The sequence below is a fragment of the Chanodichthys erythropterus genome, chromosome 11 (assembly GCF_024489055.1).
Source record: "Chanodichthys erythropterus isolate Z2021 chromosome 11, ASM2448905v1, whole genome shotgun sequence".
NCBI classification, from domain to species: domain Eukaryota; kingdom Metazoa; phylum Chordata; class Actinopteri; order Cypriniformes; family Xenocyprididae; genus Chanodichthys; species Chanodichthys erythropterus.
In genome coordinates this window covers 7,894,762-7,911,975 of record NC_090231.1, presented here as the reverse complement: position 1 = coordinate 7,911,975, position 17,214 = coordinate 7,894,762, and the positions used below count along the sequence as shown (strand labels likewise).

The 17,214-nt window shown below is 37.0% G+C and overlaps 2 protein-coding genes across 4 annotated transcripts in view; both read left to right on the top strand.

The window, feature by feature from the left end:
• cers3a (ceramide synthase 3a) overlaps positions 1–1,736 on the top strand; it is a 34,227-nt gene extending 32,491 nt beyond the window's left edge. The window contains exon 12 of one of the 3 annotated variants that reach the window (XR_010896470.1): positions 1–30. This exon is cut by the window's left edge and continues 109 nt beyond it. Coding sequence is in view for 2 of the 3 variants with exons in the window: in XM_067401369.1 (XP_067257470.1) it covers positions 1–23 (23 nt within the window). In the remaining variant the exon portion in view is untranslated. The other 2 variants (XM_067401369.1, XM_067401371.1) reach the window with 2 other exon arrangements.
• A 4,833-nt stretch (positions 1,737–6,569) lies between these two features.
• Positions 6,570–17,214, top strand: part of adamts17 (ADAM metallopeptidase with thrombospondin type 1 motif, 17) — a 161,950-nt gene continuing 151,305 nt past the window's right edge. The window contains exons 1-3 of the mRNA XM_067400968.1: positions 6,570–6,696; positions 8,583–8,929; positions 14,402–14,570. Coding sequence (XP_067257069.1) covers positions 6,624–6,696; positions 8,583–8,929; positions 14,402–14,570 — 589 coding nt within the window. The 5' untranslated portion in view covers positions 6,570–6,623. The remainder of the gene's footprint in view (positions 6,697–8,582; positions 8,930–14,401; positions 14,571–17,214) is intronic.

Sequence of the window (17,214 nt, the reverse complement as noted above, 5' to 3'; positions counted from 1 at the left end):
GAGGCGGAGCTAATCATCACTGACACTGACACATCTTTCCTTACACTGTGAAGGACTTTGAACTGCCCTCAGGGATGCAAAGAGCCAAAAACATACTTTTGATTTATTTCCACACAGAATATGCCAGAGACCTGTCAAAACAAATTGCATCTTCTAATAACACCGAAAACACGTTTATTTTCTCCACACGGCTTCACTGGAGGCGAGGCCCTGTGTGTCTTGGCTGCTTTAAACCTTTTTCCTCCCCTTTCAACTAAGAACTTTTTTATTGTGGCACAGGATCACATGGGTAATTATGAAAGAACACTGCAAAAAGAAAAAGAAACTCCTCGTAAGATTTAATAGACTCCTCATTGTTTTTGAAGCTCAAAGATCACGTCACACTGGCTGCCCTCGCTGTCTGGCATCATCCATCGGGGCTTCAACCACCGTGCTGCTGAGGTTTACATAAACCTCTGCTGTCCATTGGAGTGTCTATGAAGAACTGAAATGAAATCTCAAGTCTGCATTTCTTGCAAGTGATTTTGAAGAAGAACATGTAGCCTTGTATCACTTTAACCTCTGGAGCTGGGTCTCTAACAATAGAGTTTCTACATCGGATGTGTCCAACATTGTGGCTTGATGGTGTTCACACTGCATAAACTTTTGATGGCTGGAGGCCCTGAGTCTCTGCACTGCTGCTTTCTTGTATGCATTTCTATGTGTACTCTGAATCTGCACTCCCATTGGCAGTCGCCGCATGGCACTCTGCTCAACTCAAATCACCAGCTGTCACTGAAAATGAAGGACTTTCAGTCAGTCAGAGGTTCAATAGTCACCTTCAGATGTGTGTGCCACAAAACCAGAAGTGTTATTTTTAAAATTGCTAGTTTTAGAGGTGTCAAAACATGTTTTAACCTTTTTACTTGCTCCAGAAGATTATCTTCAAACTAGGGATGAGCAAATCTCACAATTCCCTTATGAAAATGAACCATGGTTTTATTATTGTTTTTTTTGGCAGATTGATTTCCACTTGTATAACCACAGTTTTACCACAAATACCATGGTTAATCTTAACTATTATCATGTTTTTTGGTTTTATTTCTAGTAAAATCATGGTTAATTTTAATAAGGGTTGAAGAATCTATCTATCTATCTATCTATCTATCTATCTATCTATCTATCTATCTATCTATCTATCTATCTATCTATCTATCTATCTATCTATCTATCTATCTATCTATCTATCTATCTATCTATCTATCTATCTATCTATCTATCTATCTATCTATCTATCTATCTATCTATCTATCTATCTAAAACTATGACAGAAGTTGAAATATAAAAAGTTCTGATGCTCTGCTCGTGTTTAGCGTAGACACAATTTCATAAGATAATATGTATGTGATATAAAACTACCTAAGTATATCTGAAGAATGCTGTATGTGATAACTATGAGATTGTTTAATAAGTCTTATTGACATTTTATAAACTGGTTGAATACTCACATGTGTGAGTGACTGATTTGGCAAGTGTTTTAGGCTATTTACTCGATATGTGTATGAGAGAATGACAAAGAATGAATCGTGGTGAATGAAGTCAGGCCTTTGCTAAAAAAAAAAAGTATGACAAATCATTTTTGTTTTTCTGGGGTGATGCAAAGACCCACAGATCAGCAGAGATGGTTTTGAGAATTTATGTAGTGCATTTACTGTTTTATGCGCTGAAAATGTGAAGGCTTCATTGAAGATTATATTTTTTAAATGTTTAATTGTAATTTTATTGTAATAAAGATGTTTTTGATCTAATATTTCTGTATACAATTTTATAATGCTTATTGGATATTTAGTTAATTTTCATTTAAATAGATAGAAAAGTCATGTTTTTTTCTCCCCTATATGTTTCATATGTTCTACAGACCCCCAGTTGGAAATATCTGGACTTTTGGGTGAAATGAGTATTTCCCCTTGAAAAAAAAAAAATTGTTGCTCAAAACAGGTATTCAGATATTACGGAAGAGGATTATAGGGCCAAGCAATAATAAAAAAACAAAACCATCTTGAGATTAAAGTTGTTAAATTTCGAGAAAAAAGTCTAAATAAAATGTTGAGAATAAACTTGAGAAATTAAATTATGAGAAAAAAGTTGTTAAATTACGAGAACAAATTCGTTAAATTTTGAGAAAAAAGTCGAAATAAAATGTTGAGAATAAACTCATTAAATTATGAGAATAAAGTCATTGAATTATGAGAACAATTTCGTAATTTAACAAATTTGTTCTTGAAATTTAACAAGTTTTTTCTCGTAATTTAACGACTTTATTCTTAACGTTTATCTCGACTTTTTTCTTGAAATTTAACGAGTTTTTTCTCATAATTTAAGGAATTTGTTCTCGTAATTTAACAATTTTTTTTTCTCGTAATTTAATGACTATTCTCAACATTTTATCTTGACTTTTTTCTCAAAATTTAATGAGTTTATTCTCAACATTTTATCTCGACTTTTTTCTTGAAATTTAACTAGTTTTTTCTCATAATATAAAGAATTTGTTCTCTTTAACTGTCACCCCCACTTTTTTTTTTTTTAGACAAGAAAATGCACTATCCAAACTTAAATGGTTGTAATTCAAGAATACTTTTGAGTATAGACATAAGGCTGGTCTTGTTGTAAAGATGAAATTTGGCAGATTATTGTAGACTTAAAATAACTTATGTGAGTGAAAAAGAAAAAAAGTTATAGAAGTTTAAGTTTATGAAAATATAAAATGAAAAAATATAATATTTTATATTTTATATAAAATATATATTTTACAAAACAAGTTTTACTCTAAAGCTGCCAGGAAATCAAAGCCAAAAATCTGAACAAGTTGTGTTCCAAATTTCAGGTTGATATCTCAAAAAATGAGCTTTCAGTAAGATTTTGTTTGGGCGCAGTACCACACTTTTTCACTAGATGACAACCAAGCTCCATTACTGACCATATAAAGGCGCCTCCATTTCCATATATGGTTTGAGTGATCTGAACCATATATTTCCATTATTTTCATACAATTTTTGAAGCAGACATCCTATATAGAAGTAGTATGGGAAGTTTGGCAGAATTTGATATGAATTCAGCCTCTAATAAACATAAAAATAACATGTATGTTGGTTATAGATCGCCGTTTTTTTTTCTATTAAAAACATTTTCAGAACTTTTTTTATCAAAAAAATCAATGGATGTTATCTTTTGAACTCTTGGCATGAAAACAAACATGTTTCAACCAATCTTTGATGATTTTTCATGTTCATCGCTATTTCAAAATAAAGGTCTGAACATGCCTTATGAGTATGAAAATATGCTTGTTGCAAATTGATAAATTACTGCTCCTCTGTAATTTACTTTGAAAATCAGTCACTAAGCTTTCAAATGATATATAGTTTGTCAAGATTAGTTTAGGTTTAGTATAGAATATTACTGTTTTAAATATGTAATGGCAAACGTCCCACCTGTGGGGGGGTTAATTTAACAACTTTTTTTCTCGTAATTTAATGAGTTTATTCTCAACATTTTATTTCGACTTTTTTCTCGAAATTTTACGAGTTTTTACTCATAACTTAACAAGTTTATTCTCAACATTTTATCTAAATTTTTTTCTCGAAATTCAACAAGTTTTTTTTTTATTATTACTTGGTCCTAATCCTCTTCCGTAAGATATATTACAATCAATTCCATTTTAATGTTTTATTATAGATATAGGTTTTACATAAAATGCAATACAAAGTTGCTAGTTTGCTATACAAAGAAGTGGTTAAACCTTCCTATCTTCTTTCCTAACTATTAAATCTTTTTTTTTTTTTTTTTCAAATTTCAAGCAACATCACTGAGTAAACAGAAATGAATTTAATTTTTTTTGTGAACTGTCCCTTTAAAGTCAGTGTGTGTAAATGGCACTCAAGCAGCTTAATGGCATAATGAAACAGTACAAACTGTAAATTCACTCAGACTAAACAAGTTATCTGTGTTTAGTGTACTGCCTCTATTCACTACTAGGGGGAGCAGTTGACCACACTCTTGACCTTTGCAATAACCACACAACCTGTGTTCTACAGCGCAGCAAATACTTGCTTTCATTATTGTGCTTGTGTTCATAAGGAATTGCTGTCTTGTAAAGTGTTTTCCAGGGATGACTAAGCATCTGGGCTACTTGGGCTACTGGGCTACTTGCTTTAAATAACATGATTATCAGTAGTAGTGTTTGCTAAAGTAAACATCACCAGTAGTGTTGTTCTTACTCAGGTTTAATGATTTGATCAAACCCAGAGTATTAACATTTGGCACATAGCTCATCCTAAACCGTTTATGGACATGAACCTCAAACTGTGAGGCATGCAATTAACTTTCTATGGAATTGTACCCAAGTTTTTTGAATAGTTGCTGAGGTGTTCTGGGTGGTTCAGTGATTATGAATTTTAGGGCATTATAACTGCTTGTACACTGCATTTTCAAACTACAATCAGCAGACTTATTTTGTGATAAATTTTGCACTCTGTGCTCAGATATCCAGATATCACCACTGTATCCAGCCTAGATCATTTTGCCATGGCCATTGCTCATTAAGGGCCACTTGTGCCAGCGGCCCCACAATCCACAGGAAGCAGCAGTAATTCTTCTGTGGTACTTTGGCGAAGAGGAATGAGAAATCAAAGCACTTGAAATAGGATTAAAGCCTCTGCTGACCTACTCTAATGAACTTTATCCACTCACAAGAGCTCCGTTCTCAGGGTACGGCCTGCTGGTATATGAGTTTTTCTATTGAGAAGAGAATCCACAAAATTAATGTAGAGTAAATTTGTCTTACAAAACTTTTGTTTAGCTCTATCTCTAGACCACACAAGGCCTTTCTCCTGTTTTGGATATGAGATACTAATTAGTGATGTATTCTAAGGCAAGCATACACCTAGAAGACATCCTGGATAGCAACACACTCAAAAAAATGTTTTATTGATTGTTTTAATCGTAGTATAACTTCTCAAACGGTTTAGTGCATAATGTTGCATCACAAACAGCCTTATGCACTGTAAATTATTTATAATATAGGACATTTAAATAATGTTTTGTTTTATTTTTTCTTGCTGAATATTAAAACAAGGCGTATTGTAAAAAAATCACACATGCAAAACGCCAAACGCATTTTTGTGTTCAATCACATGACTTGCACATACCTCACATAGTTTTGGGCCTTTAATTACTGTATATGGGCTATTTATAGGAAAGATTTGTCCCACTCTACAATAGCACTGCTTTATCTGTGTGGACAACTAAATAACTAACATTCAAAACGACAATTTTCAGCTCAATATATAATAATCCCATCCAGTACTTAAATCGATACTCTCTCATAATGTTATCCAGGTCTGCATATGCTCCGCATTTGTAATAATACATCACATCTGTTGCTTCTAAAACTGATGAAGCACAATTACAGGCAATGCCAGCATACGCCACAGAGATCCTGTTATATAAGGATTCACAGTAACTTATCTGATGACAAAGAATGTCTTTAAAACAAAGAGACAGATTTTTTTTTTTCATTTTTTATTAGTCAGTTTGTCAGGGCGTTATTTATACATTTGATTTTGATTATGCAGTGAAATGTGGTTGAAGTTGTTCTTTTAATATACTGCAATATACTTCAAATGACCCTGTGCAGACACTCTTTTATGTGTCGTTATTTTGACTTGCAAGGTTTCACACAACTTGCACTTTTAAGGTTCAGTGTGGCTGGGGTTATTTATTTAGAGTATAAAAAGTTATTTAAAGATAATTAATAATATTTCATATTCATTTTTAATACTTATTCTTACTTTGACAAGTTGTTGCATCTACAATAGGCTTTAACGATTTACAATCAAGTTTACTATGGTCTATGACTATGTAAATGGTGGAGTACGCAATCAATTTAGGCACTGTCCTGCTGAAAAGACCAGTTTAAGGTGGTTTTGCTGGCCTTAGTTGAATTAAAATGATTTTGCTGGTCTCCTGGCCTGGCTGAAATGCTGACAAGAACCCCAAACCCATCTAAAACCTAGACCAGCAAACCACCTTCTGGTTTGCTTGTCTCCCAGCCATTTGGTTGGTTGATTTTAGGAGTTTTGTGAGCTTGCCAGCTGGTCAAGTTTCATTTGAACATCATTTTGGCCACGTTGGGAGACCAGCTAAGAGAGAAAAAAAATCATCCTAGGCTGGATTAAAATGTTTTTGCTCAGCAGAGAATGGCAAATTTAATTTTAATACCTTTTATTAACCTAACAGGCTTCCTAATAAATGCCAGAGTGTACCTGACTAACTTGCTAAAGGCTGATTTGCTTTTCTCTCAGATGTGTGGGACCGCGTGCACCGTTCCGGCCCTCTTTTCAGACTGACAGAGCCGATAGCCAATGACGCTGCAGGGATCTATTTACATAGTTCTCACTGACCAATCCAAACGCAGTTGGGCGGGGCGTGTGTGTTCGGAGGCGTAGCTTTTGCCTGAAGTTGAGTTCCCCGTCTGCTGTAATTAAACTTTCTGAAACTTCGCGTCAGTCCGCTGTTGCTGTTCCGCCAGCGCACACTGCCTACCCTCTTCACACAGACTGTTTCTCTACGATATATTACTAATAACAATGCACGGCAATGACACTCCACTGCTTTCCTTGTCTTTAATTCTCTTTTGCATTGGACTGAAGGCAATATCAGGTAAGACTGCAGCACCTGCGATACTCCTGACAGAAATTCACCATGGTTACCAGTTTCAGGCATATGTAAGGTACCGATGTAGGTGCTAGACAAGAAAAGAAAAGAAAAAAATGACAGAAATGTCCTGAAAACTTCTGCACTATTACCGTATTTACTCAATATTATTTTGCAGTAACGTTAGTCAAGATAACGGCAGAAACTGCGGTTACCATGGTAATTTTTCGTCTGGATCATTTAACGTGTAGTACTAACAACGACTTGTTTATATCATTTTAAACTGCAAACTGCTTACAATAAGGTTTCAGCCATGTTGTTCCATTTAAGATGAAATTGTTTATTTAAGAGCCAGATATAGGGCTTACGTTTCAAGATGTTGGGTGTGTCTCAAAAACTAGTGAGTTACCTACCTAGACAGCTTTTCTGGGCTTCCTGAGCGGAAAGAAATTATGTGACGTCACGTGCGCGCTTTTGGCAGAGTGCATGTTACATCACAGAGTGCTGAGAGTGCATGTGAGCTCATGCAACGGTATGATGCCAAAAATGCTGTCTAGATAGTCCACTTACTAGAGTACAGAAGTCTCATTCTCTGTGGTCAACTAAACAGTTAATTAGGGGTATTTTAGGCACATTTTAGATGTTTAAAGTGCTCATGCAAGTGCATGATGCCCCCCAAAAAATGCTGTCTAGATAGTCCGCTTACTAGAGTACAGAAGTCTCATTCTCTGTAGTCAACTAAACAGTTATTTAGGGGTATTTTAGGCACATTTTAGATGTTTAGAGTGCTCATGCAAGTGCATGATGCCCCCAAAAAATGCTGTCTAGATAGTCCGCTTACTAGAGTACAGAAGTCTCATTCTCTGTAGTCAACTAAACAGTTAATTAGGGGTATTTTAGGCACATTTTAGATGTTTAGAGTGCTCATGCAAGTGCATGATGCCCCCAAAAAATGCTGTCTAGATAGTCCACTTACTAGAGTACTGAAGTCTCATTCTCTGCGGTCAACTAAAGAGTTATTTAGGGGTATTTTAGGCACATTTTAGACATTTAGAGTGCTCATGCAAATGCATGATGCCCAAAAATGTTATCGAGATAGTCCACTTACTAGAGTACACAAGTCACATTCTCATTTAGGCAGTTTTTGTAGTATTTTAGATGCCGTTTCAAAATAATTTCAGGCATTATCTCTTGCCTGAGGTTGCATGTGAGCTCATGCAATTGTATGATGCTCAAAAATACTGTCTAGGTAGGCAGCCAGATTCTGCACTGTAGTGAGCTGCTTTCCTAGAAAGCATTTTTAGGCAATATGGGCACAAAAACTCTCTTGGCAAAGAGAGTATGTTACATCACAAAGGCACGTGAGCTCAAGCATCTGCATGATGTCTAGGTAGACAGCCTGCTAGGTTTTAAGTGTGAGTCTGTGCGCTCCTTTACCTCGTCAGCTTCATTTTATGAACTCTTCTGTACCCTCTATTTCCACGTTTATTGTTTTAACAACTTTATTCCCCCTTACGTGTATCCTTCTTTACTAACTGCAGACAGACTTGTAAACTAAACTGTAACTTATAAAACTAGACGATGTTTTTTCCTTAAAGGGTTCCCACAAAACTTAGAAATGCCAGGGGATTTTAAAATGGTGTTTTTTAGGTCATAGAAATGACGATAGTGAATGCAAATGTTTCTGGTTAAGCTCAGCACTAAAATATTTAATTGCATGAAATTGAGTATAATCTTTGGAAAATGGTTTTGCGAATCCTTATCCAGTAATCGGGTGGGAAGGTCATGGAAAAGTCATGGAAATGGTTTTTTTTTTTTTTTTTTGGGACCCCATTACGTGACTATCCACTTTGCAGTGCTTTTCAAATAACAACGTGTTGCATGTCTCCTAGCGCAATCTGCCATGTACGAGACAGATGTGGTCGTTCCGCAGGAGCTGCGGCCAGACGAGGTGCACCTGCTCCAGGGAGCCTACAGGTGGAGCAGAGGTCGCAGACAACGTTCGGACCATCAGCAGGAGGACCACCTGTTTCTACGGCTGCCTGCTTTTGGAAAGGAACTGTACTTGCAGCTCCAGAGAGACGACTCTTTCCTCGCCGAGGGGTTTGTGATGGAGGAGAGGAGCGAGGAGGGCAGCGTTCAGCATGAGCCTGTTCTAAGGGTTCGGCGGTGTTTCTATACCGGAGCCGTTCTCAATCACACTGATTCTTTCGCCTCATTCGACGCTTGTGGTGGACTGGTGAGTGGAGTTGTTGGGAGATTGTCAATGCTGTAAAGGCATGAATGAAAAATCATGCATGAAAACTGTCAAGAATACGTTTGTGACGTATTTCACCCTAAAATCACAAATAGTAACAAGAACTCAGATTTTTTTTGCATTGAGACATTATTTTCATGAATATTGAGCATCACCCCCCCCCCCAATTCTCATTACCATAATGCAAAAACCTCACATTCTCATTATTGTTATTTATTTTTTTCATTTATTAAGTTTAACATTTTCTTGATGTCTAACTTTTTTAAAAAGTTTGAGTTTAGTACGATTTTTATTTTTTGTTTTGAAAGAAATTAATACTTTTATTCAGCAAGGACGCAAAAAAATGGATCAAAACTGACCGTAAATATATTTGTAATGTTACAAAAGATTTCTATTTTACTATTCTTTTAAACTCTCGATTCATCAAAAAATCATGAAAAAAATCAATCATGAAAATAACCGTTTTCCACATTGATAATAACAAGAAATGTTTCTTGAGCATCAAATCAGCATATTAGAATGATTTCTGAAGGATCATGTGATGCTGAAGACTGGAGTATTGATACTGAAAATTCATCTTTGATCACAGGGATAAATAACATTTTAAAATCTAATATTATATTCAAATAGATAATTTAAATAAATAATAATAATAGTTCACAATATTACAGTTTTTACTGTATTTTTGACAGAAATATACACATTCTTGGTATGCAAAAGAGACTTTTTTCCCCAAAAACATTAAAAAGTCTTGCCGACTCCAAACTTTTTTACGTGAAACCTGTTTTTAACACAACCAGTGAGTAGAGAAGCATGTAGTAATGTAATCGTAATGTAGTTATACATATTAGAAGAAGAGATAAGTATGTGCTCAAATGTCATGAAAATAATGTCACTATGCATGTAATGCTTAATGGTCCTAAAAACATGTTTTTTTTCTTTATGCATAAATCAATTTCTTATTATTTATCTGAAATGTGACATTGACATGTTTTCATGAGATTCACCCGACCACACTTTGAATATGTGGTGGTTATTTGACTTCTTGTGGTTGTGAGCATTCCAGGCCCACCCATGAGAGAGAAGCTGTTTGTTTGAGAAAGACTTTCCCTGACTTTGGTCCCATTACAATCATTCCATCCTTCAAACTTCCTTTGAAGGGCCATCATAAATGCCATCAATCAAACGCCGCAAAGGGGGACTCTATTATCACAAGCTGTCAGTTAATCTGATTGGTAAGATTGCAGGTTTTTTCAGTCATCTGATTGGCCATGGTTTGTGGTCTTTGATGTGTCCTGAGCAACCTTATTGATAAACGTCACTAATTGACTGTACGGTTAACGGACAACTAGTCCCATCCCTCTTTATTCTATATGGAAAATGAGCTCATTGTTATTGTAAATGTTCTACGCACATGTGATGAGGAGGGTAAGACATTTTTGAGACCTAAAGTGAGACTGACGGCGAGCAGATGTGAAGCTCTTAACGGTTGTGCAGATGAGTCGAAGATCAGCTGTGTGTTTTAACTAGCCCCGTCTGACAGCTGTCAGTGACGTGGACGGTTCTCTCTTGCAGATTTGCTCAGCATGAGGAAATACAATTTTGATGGTGGAAATGATGCCTGATTTTTGAGCCACTTTTTTTTTTTTTTACATACTTTTACATGAAGAAATCTTACCAACCCCAAACTTCTGAATGGTAGTGTATGCCCTCCTAATTAAGCACATTTATTTGTTGTTTATTTGCTCTATAACAGGCTAAACTGGTCTTAAAGCAAAAATATCTGTAGCCATCTAGAGGCACCGCTGCATTTTAATTACAATACAAACAAAGATGCTGCTCACATGTAGCAAGAGCAGTTGTTCTTATTTAATTAGATTTAACTATAGGATTTAAAGTAAAAACAGAATGATCTGACTTAAGATTTGTGAAATTATGCTACATAAGACACACCTGCACAAAACAAAAACAGACAGACTGAATGAAAGTGCAAATTCACTCTCTGACAGTAGGTGGCGCTTATGGAACAGCAGTGATTTAGCATTTCTTTGGTTACCGCTGTACACAAATCAGCGCTGCGCTTTTAAATACTACTTTTTACAGAGGTAAAGGGGAAAGAAAATCAAGTGCAATTTTCTGGTTAATGATGGTAACATTGTCCGATTTTTTTTTTTTTGTGCTATTTTTAGAGTCGCTTACACAACACCTTGTCTGACTAAAAGCTGAAAACGTTTTATGAGTTTTGGCTGTTCATTTAGAAGACAACAGCATTTTGGGGTCTGAAAATGAAAACTTTCGAAAACAGGTTCCAAAGTACCATTATTGTCTTGGTGTCGACTATGAAAACACAAATTTGTGAAAACGGTGACGTCATGCACCTGTCAATGATGTCATATCTATGTTATCACTTCATATCGCTCCAGCATCCTTGTTCCGCTCCCACAGCTCTTGGCTCGCACTGCTTCATACAACAATAACATTAATAAAACTTTAATACATTAGCTCATCCACGAGCATGATTTCTGCCCGTTGGATTGCTTTCCATCGGCTGTGGAGGTGAAGATGACAACTCCCATGAATCCACGCTCATTCACGGCTTCATCAAGCTATGCCTTTGTTCTGAATAAGCGACCTCTAGTAGCGAAAATTACATATTGTGCCTTTAATTGAATTAAAGGGTTAGTTCACCCAAAAATTTAAATTCTGTCATTTATTACTCCACCTCATGCCGTTCCACACCCTTAAGACCTTCATTTATCTTCGGAACACAAATTAAGATATTTTAGTAATCCGATTGCTCCTTGAGGCCTCCATAGGGAGCAATGACACTTCCTCTCTCAAGATCCATAAAGGTACTAAAAACATATTTAAATCAGTTCATGTGAGACAGTGGTTCAATATCAATATTATAAAGCGACGAGAATATTTTGGAGCGCCAAAAAAACAAAATAACGACTTTATTAATTTAGTGATGGCCGATTTCAAAACACTGTTTCATGAAGCTTCAGAGCATAAATGAATCAGTGTGTCGAATCAGCTGTTTGGAGCGCCAAAGTCACATGATTTCAGCCGTTGGCAGTTTGACATGTGATCCGAATCATGATTCGACACACTGATTAATTTGTGCTCCGAATCTTCCTGAAGCAGTGTTTTGAAATCGGCCATCACTAAATAAGTCGTTATTTTGTTATTTGTTGGCGCTCCAAAAATATTCTCATCGCTTTATAATATTAATATTGAACCACTGTACTCACATGAACCGATTTAAATATGTTTTTAGTACCTTTATGGATCTTGAGAGAGGAAATGTCATTACTGGCTATGCAGGCCTCATGGAGCCATCGGATTTCAACTAAAATATCTTAATTTGACTTAATTTAACTAATAACCCTTTAAGTATATTCATAGTTATAATTACCATTTTGGATTAACTTTTTCCACTGTTGCAATGCATTATGGGATTCCCTTAATAGGTGAAGAATGCATATGATGCAACTGTTGCTTTTGTGCAAAAGAAGGAATCTTAGAAGGTTGTTGTCTCCATAGGGAGCTCACTAGGTTTTAAAAAGAGACCTTTAGACCAGCGCAGAGTCTACTTTTACTAACTTCTACTTAGTAAGCTTGTTTAAACAATGTTGAATTTCAAGAGGACCAAAACAAGGTCTTCCTGCCTGTTAATGTCATTTCAGACCTTTTTTTATGGCTCTATCTCTCCTCAGAGTGTAGCCATATGCAACTGTACTTTGTTTAACCTGGTACAAGAGGGGTTTGTCTGTACATGTTGTGATGAAAGCGTGTGTTTTACAGCCTCTGTGGGCAACTTCCTGTCAGCACTCCCATGTTCTCCTCCTCCTCCACCCGCCTGGGGCTTTATGCACATCTCCCTCACCTCCATCAATGTGCATTTTCCACTCTTTTCTCCAGCAAAACCTCCGTTGTGCTGCATGGATGCAGTGTCAATCTGGACTATCCTGCTTGACTGAACGCTATCAGCGGATTTGATGCTGACTCTGTAGATTTGGGCCTTGGCAAAAGGAGATAAATTATTCTCACATTTCACATCTTTGTGCCCTTGAAGCCACGAGGGGTGTCATGGTCAGATGGAGGGGAAACAAGGCTTCGTATATGTGAGATCCTCAGAGGGGCTTGTGATGAATGATCCTGGGTTTGCTGTCACAGAAAACCTCCTGAAGGGGTCACATCATCTGTGATACTCTATGCAATCTTAAAGATATAGTTCACCTAAAATTAAAGTTATATCATTAAAGGTGATAAAGAGGATCTTTTCGTCGACTGAGAAACCAAAGACTTTGAAATGAGCTCATGCGTAAGCACAACCCCCCTCCTTTCAAGGGAACGCCTCCCAAAACTCGTGCCACGAGTATTGGAACACGAGTGTTTACCACCGGCATTCGCTGTATCGTGTTAGTGGATTCATTATGTCGGACTCACCGCAGGTTACTCATAATCTGCAGTTGTTACTCCTGTCTCCTGACAAAAACATCGCATGCGGCGCCTGTGGAGTGTGGAAAGTTACTGGAGCGCGCAGCCGCGCTCGTCTCTCACAAGGAACGTCATGGCAGTGATTGACAAGCCAGAGGGCCAATCGTTTATGCGATGATCACGTAAACGATTGGCTGATGTTTTTAAGGCCCTACCTCGTGCACAGATGATGTATATTAATATTATTCCTTTCAGTGCACCTAATAAATAGTCTTTTATCAGTTAGTAAAGACAGTTTCAAGTAATATTGCAAAAATGTATAAAACCAAACATCCTCTTTAGCACCTTTAAATGAGCAGTTCATAGCGATCAAAAACACCATAAAAGTAGTCCATATGACTTAAATTTGTCTTTTTCTAATTTTATAGTGATTTAATGAGCTTTTTTTGAGATTAAAAAAAACAAATTTTTTTTTTTATCCAAATCAAATCCATTTAAAGTCCTTCAATCTGACGTGTCATTTTGCAAGTAAAGCTGATGAAATATGAGCTGTTTTTTCAGGTAGTGCAGTCAGTTTCTTGTATATCTACATGAATGCATATCTATTTGTTGTTTTCAGTATCTGCAGAATCTGCTTGTTAAAGTAAATAAAAGTAATAAAAATGATTTGTTGCTAAATATTTGAATATACTGTAATCTATATACTTGCCACTTTTATAAATAAAAATATTAATAATATAAATTAAATGTAAAATTGTGAAATATTTCAATGCAATCAATGTAATAGTCATTATATTCTACATAGAGTAATAAGAATTCTTTAAATATATCATTCTTTATTACTTTTTTTGCTTTTGACAAACATGACTTGCATCTTTTTTAATATCTTACAGGACAATTTCTGAACATTCTGAACATTCACAGATTGCTTCCAAAGTTACAAATTCTATCCAGATAAAGGCTTTCTCATGTGCTGTTATTGATTGTTCCACCTCATGTGTTTTCTTGCAGACTGGCCTAGTTCAAACTAAAGAGGAAAGACTGTTCATCTCGCCAGTGGGCCAGGCCGCGAATTCCTTCTCTGGCTGGGAACACCGAGTGATCCGGGAAATACATTCTTCATCGGATGGACCTGCTACTGCTGCAGACAGCAGCCCGAAATTCTGCCAAACCATCCAAGGTGAGACATATCTATGCTGAAATGTGGTGGGCTTAACCATGTCAAGTGTGGCAAGCCCCATTGATTTAGAGGTCACTTTAGTTCAGTTCGTAGCTCTTCAGGGATTTAATTTTGTCAAATTGTGGGTGCAAGAGGGAAAAGTGGTCAATTTATGCAGTCAGTTACACCGCTGTGCCCTAAATCTATTTAACCTCTTTTTCATCCCGTGACTTTTACATTTTTCTGTATGCTACACTAGTGGTTAGTGTTGTCAAAAGTGCCGACTTCAGTCGGTACTGAAATTTTAAAAATGAGATGCAGATTTTCACACCTCTGATTGGCCATTGTGTTCACACGCTCAACAGATATGTCTGTGATTGGCTTCAATGATCAGTGCCTCAAAAACATGTTGTAAGTAGACTCTTCACTGAGTGCTTACACAGATACACATGGGAGCATTTGAAAGCAGGCGTCTATCAGCGTATATATAAGGGATCTGATGATAGATGCCTGCTTTCAAATGCTCCCGTGTGTATCTGTGTAAGCGCTTGGCAAAGAGCGTCAAAGATGTCTATTTACAGCATGTTTTTGAAGTGTTAATCATTGTAGCCAATCACAGACATATCTGTTGAGCATGTGAGCACAATGGCCAATCAGAGGTGTGACGATACCAGTATTTCCCCCTAGTATTTTGAGCACTGTTGAGTAGATTCTTAAACACCTCTGATTGGCCATTGTGTTCACATGCTCAACAGATATGTCTGTGATTGGCTACAATGATCAGTGCTTCAAAAACATGTTGTTCCTAATATATCCGCTGACAGACTGATCTGCTGATAGACGCCTGCTTTCAAACGCTCCCGTGTGTATCTGTTTAAGTGCTTTACAACATGTTTTGTGTTGAGTGCGTAAACACAATGGCCAATCAGAGGTGTTTGAGAAGCTCAAAATGCTAGGGGGAAATGCTGGTATCGTCAGATTTTAAAAGTTTCAGTACCGACTTCATACTGAAGTCGGTACTTTTGACAGCACTACTAGTGGTTCTCAAGTGGATTTACAGCACACAGGTTTTAGGTTGAATATGAAGTGGCGACTGAACGCAGTTCCAAAATTGTTTGTCATACAATCATAATCTATACTGTCAAATGTGGGTAGCTTCTTACAAGTGACAGATGAAATACTGTACCTTTTTTATTCGACATACATAATTTCACATCAACATCAAAAGATGAATGAAGCATTTTCACTTCTTTTTTGAACAGTGGATTTATTTCACTCTCCTAACTATGCATGATTATATGTTCAGTTGCATTTAGCATTGCTCTGAAGAAACAAACCTGTAAACCTCTTTTGGGTCACGACCCACCAGTTGTGAACCACTGTACTCTAGGAGTCTGTTATCATAATCTCACGCTCAGATACTCATGTGTCTCCCATCTTCCTCTTCCCTCCAGGACCGCTTAAGATTCAAGAGTTGTCAAGTCTGTAAATCAAGTGTTTCATAGAAACCTTTATGACTCCATGTAACTCTTTGATGTCTTCATCTTCATAACAGCGTTGAAAGATGGTGGGAGAGAGAAAGCTCAGCTGTTTTGCTCTTTAATGCCTTTATCGCACTGGTAAATGGTGGTAAACTCCTGTTGGAACGTGCTGCTTTGCTGTTGAAATACTACCAGTAAGAAAGCAAGTATTCTGTTGGCCTGCTCGCGTACATTAATAATGCCGTACATTTTTTCCAGCCCCTTGGGTGTTTCTTTGCCAGGATTATGGATTTTTCTTGCCGAAAGGAATTCGCATATTTGAAAACGGCCTCTTCTGTTCCCTCAGAGGCTCTGAACGTTTCAAGCGTCTGCAGGTTTTCATATTCCGGGGCAGGAAGTTTTGTCTAAGCATATTGCATTATTGGATTTGTAGTTTACCCTTTGAAATGAAGATGCAATTATCCAAAAATCCGGGTTTGTGTATCCATGTGTGTGGATATATACAATCTTATGGGCCAACCAAAACAATTTATGGAATTTCCAGTTGTACGTTTCCCTAGTTCGCGGCTGATTACATTCGATCCAGACTTAAAGTCCCCTTGAACTTTTTGCTTGGTTCAACATTGTTCAAGTCCACTTTTTTTTTTTGCTTTGACTTTGTGCACTATGAATATTACATAACCCGAAGATGAGAAGACCACCGGCAAGCTTGACAAGTAGATTTTTTCCATATGCCAGTATCTGGGAATTTAAGTAACCAAAATCACTTCTTATAGGGAAAAAACGGGAATTGAAAACGAAAGAATGGGTATGCAAGGGTCTTGATGTATGGGTGCATTTTTATGTTGTGGTTGGACTCCAGCGATCTTGTCTCTGCTGTAAAAAAAGCTCCAGGTGCATTAGCAATTCTGTTTCCCCCAGCACCTGGTGTATGCGAGTCAGTCAGTCAGTCAGTCAGGCGATGGACCAATAGGCGAAAAAGTGCCAGATTTGGGGGGAAAATTCTTTCCTCTGCACTCATGTCTGTCGGAGGCCTTTCAGCTGGCCTGCCAGAGTCCTCTCTCTCATTTCCCACCAGTGTTGGGGAAGCTGCTTCGAAACCTAAGCCTGCCAAGCTACATGCTGTTCATAATTTAAAATAGTTCAAATATAGTCAGGTTAGCCTTTTGATAAAGTAGTCTGTT